Raw genomic sequence first — 6,580 nt, 5'->3', positions numbered from 1 at the left:
GAGACACACTGCCTGAGTTCCACGTGGGGGAAGCTACCCTCCCGTGAAGTCACGAGGCTGGATCTATGACGAAGGAGGCGTGGCCACAGGGGGTAGCGTCCAGAGGGGAAATCTCATTGGCCAAAGCTCGGAAGGGAGGAGCTATTCAGTGGATGTCTTTACTGCGGTAGAGCCGAAGGTGATGCCATTCCATGGGGGCTGTGGCAGTTCTGGTGACGTCATAGATATGGGGCCAAGAGGGGCGAAGGTGTCTCTCCTCTCAAGGGGGCGCGGCTCTATAGTTCGCGGGGGCCGGGGTCTGAATATCCGGAAGCTGGCAACTTGAATACCCAGAAGGCGTCTCCAGACCAGCCGAAGCCAAAGGCGGAGACCGTTGAGGCTGGAGTCTTGCAAACCCTCCTACCCTGCGTCCACCCTCCTTTCCTCTAAGATGCGCGGTCTCAGTTGTCCTCCATGGTTTTTCGAATCCAGTCCAGGTAGCGGCACACACTAGTATAGACAGCAGGGCGCTGGGGTCTGGAGCAGGGCTCCGAGCCCCCAGACACCACACCCGCCAGGGCCCCATTGCAAACCAGGGGGCCCCCAGAGTCACCCTGTGCGCAGAAGAAGAGCAGAGAAACTGTTAGGCCAGTCTACTCAGGACATGACACAAGGCGGCTTTCTCCCTCTCAGGAAGCTCCCACTTCCCTCCTCCTACAATACCCAGGAGTCCAGGTCTCCAGTCCCTCCTCCCTCAGACCCAGGAGTAAAGGCTCATAGCCCCCACCTCCCCCTAGGACCTAGCAATGTGGACAGCTCTTTCCCCAGGACATAGAGTCCAACCCCCCGTCCCCTCCTCCTTTAGATCCAGGAATCCTGGCCCTGGTCCCACCCCCTCCCACGACCCAGGTTTCCCAGCTCCTTCCTTGCTCTGATCCAGGAAGTCTGGGGCCCCAACTCCCTTCTCCCCCAGGACCCTGGAATCCCCGCAGGATACCCATCCCTCTCCTTCCCAGAGGAGGTCTCACCTGGCAGGGGCCCCGGCCGCCCTCCCAAAGGCCGGCACAGAGCATGCGGTAGAGGATGTGGCCTGGATATGCCCGTTGGCAGAGTTTGGGCTCCAGGATGCTAATGGTGGCACACTGCAGCGTGAGTGGGTACTGCACTGTTGGGGAAGGAGGTCCATAAAAGATCAACAGCTGTTTCCATCACACTCAGCACCCCCCCCCACTTCCCTAAGAGGGACCCACGGGGCCACAGCGTAAGACTCCCAAGACAAAAACAAGAGAAAGTGACAAAACAACAGAATCATAGCATGGAAGAGAGACAGATGGACACGATGGGGAGAGGGCCAGAGAGAGAGAGACGCAGAGAGTCAAGAGACAAGGAGAGATACGGATATAACTCGCCCAGAGAAAAAGAGGGACCTTGGCAGGAGATAGAGACCTCTTAAGGGGAAAGAGATTCTCAGAGGAGGAAGTGAAGAAATAGGGAGAAACAGACCCAGAGACATCCAGGGAGAAAGCAGCGAGAGAAAGGGGAGGAGACATTTATAGGGAGATGGTCACTGACAGAGACAGAGATACAGATGTAGAGAGACTAGATAGAAATAGAGGGAAAGTGGGGGGAGGGGGCCTTGTAGGGAAACAGCAGCCCTTGGGGGGAGCTGCAGTGGACCACAGAACCTGTATCTTGTTTGAAGGGGGCAGCCTCCACTGATTCTGCCCAACCATGGTCATTATTTTAGAAATATGAACCCAGCATTGCCAGTCTTGAATTTTTCAAGGGAATCCAGAAACTTGGCTTTGATGTAAAATGTCTCAGGTTTTAAATGTTGGCAGCAGCAAACTGAGGGTTTTTTTTTTTTTTTGAAGACATTTTGAAAACCGGTACTGCTGTGGGAGGCCAAATTTGACTGATGGATTTGCTGATTTGTGATCCTGAGTGGCGTAGACCTTATTTCAATTCTAAGATGCATATATTTTCACATTTAAACATCTCTGAAATCAGGATGTGCCTTCCAGTAAACGATGTCATACAAGGATAGATGGGACCTTTTTTCCTTTTTTCCTTTTTTCCTTTTCTCGTTTTTAGCGGGTAAAAACGATGCATCTTATAATTTATAGCATTTAGATCTGATGAAGTATATGGATAGATAGATAGAACATAGAGATGAAAAAGCAGAGACAGAAAAAAAGAGGGGATTCAGAGCCCTGGCATGAAACATAGGGTGTGTGTGGTGGACAAGGCTGTACCCTTAGGACTGGATGTGGCCCCCCAGCCTGAGATTAGGCACTGGGTGCCTGGGGAGACGCAGGTCCGGCTGAGTTTGAGGGGCTGCACGGCAGGTCCCAGTAATGCCTTCCTGGGCAGACGAATCAGCATGATGTCATCATTGTGGTCGTGGGCACTGAGGTCCTTGTTGAACCCAGGATGAGGGAAGAAGTCTGTGGCCCAGAACAGCTGCTCTGTACCCTCCCATTTCCAGAGGTGGTGCTCCCCGAGTCGGACCCACAGAAACCTGTTGGACAGGTCCCAGAGGTCAAGGTGGGATAAGGTGAGGTGTCTTCTCAGCCCCTGTCCTCTTTCTTCTGTCCACCAGGATGCTATGTGACTCTCCACAAGCCACACACCCTCTCTGGGCCCCTGCTTCCTACTCCATCTCTTTGTCTGCCTCTAACTTTGTACCTCTCCCCAAAAGCTCACACCTCTTCCTAGCCCCATGTCAAGTAAACCACCTTCCTCTCTGCCCCACCTGGAGCCTTAGTGGTGACCTGAGTCCCCTGGAACCATGGAGACAGGTGAAGGCTCCACCTACCACCCAAACACAGACCCCCCCCCCCGCCCTCACAGATCTGGTGGTTTCCGTAGGGAGTGGCTCTCTGTGTTTCGGTGTGTGTGTATGGAAGGGGTGGGATATGGAAAATCCCCAAGTTGGGGTCATCTGTAGGCTCAGGCTTTTCCTGTCTGCCAAATCCCTCATCTCTCAATGCTTCCTGAGGTCTGGCCTCAAGCCCTCTCACTGCAGTCCCAGTCCAACTCCACTTGTTCTGCTCTGGGTTCATGCCCTGGATAGCTGGGGACCCTCAAGGGGTCTACATGTCCATCCCCCAGACTCTGACTCTGACATTAGGGACGAGACTAATGACTGAGAACTCAGGGTTTGAGGAGTATGAGGTGTTATTTCTACCTTTTCCCTCTCTGTCACCTTGTTGCCTTGGTTCTGTGTCTGGGAAACCCGTCCCAACCCCACCTCCCAGCCCCAACTTGTCCCTGTTCCTGAATCTCTTGTACCTCCATATTTCTGCTTCTCCCTTTCTTTGTCTTTGGGGCTGAAATCTGAACATTGTTTTCCTAGCCTGATGTCCAGGCCTGAGCTAAAAGAGGCTCCAGCATAGATGGATGATGGGAAATTCCAGCATAGATGCATGATGGGACATTCTCACACAGCATCCTGTATAGCCTCTGTGCTTCGTTCCTAGAGGGAAGAACTTCAAACAGGAGGGATGGCTCCTTTCCCCAGAAAATATAAAAAGGATTTCTGCATCAGGTAGATCCTAGAATTCTGTTAGGATGCCCAGAATCTAAGATTCTAGAATTCTAAGATTCTAACACCTTAGAAATCCACGATTTTAGAATTCTAGGAGGCTCAAGTTCTAGAATCTTATGAATTCGAGATTCTAATGTTTTCGATTTCTCTGGATCAAAAAGTCTAGGATGCGGGGGACTTCCCTGATGGTCCAGTGGCTAAGACTTCACGCTCACAGTGCAGGGGTCCCAGGTTTGATCCCTGGTCAGGGAACTAGATCCCACGTGCATGCCACAGCTAAGAGTTTGCATGCTGCAACTAAAAAAAAAAAAAAGAAAAGATTCCTCATGGTGCAACGAAGATTCCCGCATACCTCAACCGAGACCTGGCTCAGCCACAATGAAATAAGTAAATGTCTAGGATTTTTAAATTATCTGAATGAAATCTAGGAAACAAAGAACCTAGAATTCTAATATTCTGGGATAAAAAGGCAAGAATTTCATCATTCTAGAAATCTTTGATTTTAGAAATGTAAGGATTAGGATTCAAATAGTTTGAAACTCTTGAATTCTCTTGGTTAAAACTTTGGGGATTTTAGAAATCTTGAATGAGAGCATGCTGGGATACTAAATCCACCAGATTCTAGACATGTATGAATATAAGCTTCTAGAATTCTCTTGGTTCAAGATTCTAGAATTCTACGGATCACAGTATTCTAGGGTACTGTAATTCAGAGATGCTAAGACTATGAGCTTCTGCGCTCAGTGAACCTAGCTAGAACAGTTTGAATCTAAGATTCTAGGGTTGCGCTATCCAGCACGACTATTGAGCATTTGAAGTGTGGCTAGTCCAAATTGAGCTATGCCGTACTTGTAAAATACATGTCTGATTTCGAAGGCTTAGTATAAAAAAAAAAAGACTAAACTATGTCATTCATAAATATTTTAAAATTGATAATTACATGTTGAAATAATATTTTGAGATGGCAAGTTAAATCTATTATTAAAATTAATTTCACTCATTTCTTTTTTACCTTTTTTAATGTGTCTACTAGAAAACCTAAAACTTTCCTCTGTGATTGGGGCTATATTTCCATTGGACAGCGCTGCTCCAGGCTTCTCAGAGTCTACCAGTCTCTGAATCTAGGATTCTACAATTTAGTGAAGCTAATGTAACATCTCCTGCATCCAAGATTTTAGGATTCTACAACTCTGGGTTTTTCTGGGTCAGAGTCTAGGCTTCTAAGAGTCTACGTTGCAAATCTTACACTCTTAGTAACAGATTCTTCTGGACGCTAGAATTTGGAGAGTGGGCATTTTGTCATTCTGAAGAGTTGAACTTTGGGGAACAGAAATGGAGGCTCGGCTCTTCCTGCCCACAGCTCCCTCCCTCCTCTACGAGGCTCCTTGCCCTCTCTCCCTTTCCTGACCTCCAGCCCCCCACCAGAGTGGCCCGCCCAGGTCACTCACGGCTTGCGGCAGTGGGCAGCTGTCAGCAGCCAGCGGTCACTGATGAGGGTCGCCCCGCAGAAGAGTCGGGTGAGGAAGAAGAGCCCGACCTGCCAGGGCTGCGAGTTGGGGCGGCATTCCTTGCCCCCGATGGCTCGGGTGTCTGCCCAGCTTTGCCCTGGGGTGGGGGTGAGAGGCAGAAGGTTGGTGAAGAGCCAGGTTGGGCGGGCTGGGGACAGATGCTGGGATGCCTAGAGGGCAGGAGTGGGCGCCTGGGCGACAAAGAGCATGGTAGAGGGGCGCCGGGGGGCCACGGAGGGGCAGCAGGACGGCAGGACGGCAGGAACCTCACCTTCCAGGAGAGAAAGCAGAGCACAGATGAATCCCAGCCTCATGACCTCCAGGGTGCTTTGGTCCTCGAGGCTGCTCTCCAAGTCCGTGCTTCTCTACGGTAAATCATACTATATTCCTCCTCCCTGGGGCCGCCCCGGTGATTAATCTGGGCTGGGAAATACTCCAGGGGGAGGGGGAAGCCTCCTCCCCGGGGGCCTTGGGAAGGAAGACAGCACAGAGAGACCACTGGTCAGGATGAGCTGGTGGCCTGCAGCATCAGGGAATCCCGCTAAGTGGGGGAGGGGCTCAGGGATCCTGCTAAATGGGGGAGGGGCTCTGGGTTGTATAGTCCTTCTGGGGTTCACCAGAGGGAGGAGCCCGAAGTAACCCTGACTTCTGGTTACAGCATCTACATACAGGATATTCTGTGGCCTGGAGGAGGAAGAGGGAAAGGAGGAAGATCCCTCAAGTGGAGTCCTGGGGTGGAAGCAAGCTTATCTTGAACGTAGCTGCAGTGGGCTGGGACCAGGGCACGGGGCAGGCTGCAGGTTTACATAGAAGGACCTCCCAGAAATCAGGCAAGGAGTGGGAGAAAGAGTCAGGACTCAGAGCAAAAAGACAAGCAAGAAGGCAGGATGCGGGGAGGCAGGGAAAGAGGGAGAAGGAAAAACAAAACAAAACAGAGGGATAAAGACATTGAAGGATGCAGGAGGAGGTAAGGAAAGAGAGACAGAAACACTGTCTGGAGTGGCAGAGGCTACAAAGAGAGCTGCACACGTGTACACACCCACAGAACCCTCCCTGCACTGGGGGTTTGGGCCCCTTTCCGTGAGGACAGAGGCCTCTCCTAGCATGGTTCCAGCTGGGTTAACTCATTCTTGTCATAACCTACTTCCTTTTTCACATCCTCACCACTCCAAGGATCCAGGTGCCCAGCCTAGGTGGAACTAAGCACTTTTCCCATTCTCTTAATGCCACCATATCTTGGCTAAGTCCTGAGAACATGGTCTTGTTTTTTTCCACCCATCTCCTCCCCTCCACTGTCCTTCCCATCACCTCATCTTTCCTGCCTCTCCCCCCATCCCTCCTTCTCACCAGATGGGCAGCCCTTGGAGGGCCAAGCCCAGATCTGACTCATCTCTGTGTCCCTCACATCACCCTGTTCAGGGCTGGGATCATGGTGGGGGGGGGGGTCTCAGGAGATGTTAATTGAATGAGTGAATGTCTTTCTCCACATCTTTCTTTTTCCAGTGAACTCCAACTCATTCTTCAAGATCCAACCTAAATGCCC

General features: G+C 51.0%; 1 protein-coding gene across 1 annotated transcript; it reads right to left on the bottom strand.

The window, feature by feature from the left end:
* Positions 1–440: 440 nt before the first annotated feature.
* Positions 441–5,351, bottom strand: LOC115849086 (kallikrein-9-like). The gene is made up of 5 exons (XM_030849997.2): positions 5,309–5,351; positions 4,978–5,134; positions 2,235–2,500; positions 1,008–1,144; positions 441–593 (listed from the first exon to the last, which is right to left on the bottom strand). The coding sequence occupies exons 1-5, from the start codon at positions 5,349–5,351 to the stop codon at positions 441–443; spliced, it is 756 nt and encodes a 251-aa protein (XP_030705857.1).
* Between the last annotated feature and the right edge of the window lie 1,229 nt (positions 5,352–6,580).

This window comes from Globicephala melas, chromosome 19 (genome assembly GCF_963455315.2).
Source record: "Globicephala melas chromosome 19, mGloMel1.2, whole genome shotgun sequence".
NCBI lineage: Eukaryota > Metazoa > Chordata > Mammalia > Artiodactyla > Delphinidae > Globicephala > Globicephala melas.
The sequence above is the reverse complement of the archived record's forward strand: the minus strand, read 5'-3'. Positions and strand labels throughout refer to the sequence as shown.

What these genes read in the sequence shown, in the direction of transcription:
- LOC115849086 (XM_030849997.2), bottom strand. Translation starts at nt 5,351, where the DNA reads ATGAGGCTGGGATTCATCTGTGCTCTGCTTTCTCTCCTGGAAG. An exon ending in GCTGCCCACTGCCGCAAGCC is followed by an intron (nt 2,501 to 4,977) that starts GTGAGTGACCTG and finishes CCTGTCCAACAG; the next exon opens with GTTTCTGTGGGTCCGACTCG. An exon ending in GCGGCCGGGGCCCCTGCCAG is followed by an intron (nt 594 to 1,007) that starts GTGAGACCTCCT and finishes TTCTGCGCACAG; the next exon opens with GGTGACTCTGGGGGCCCCCT.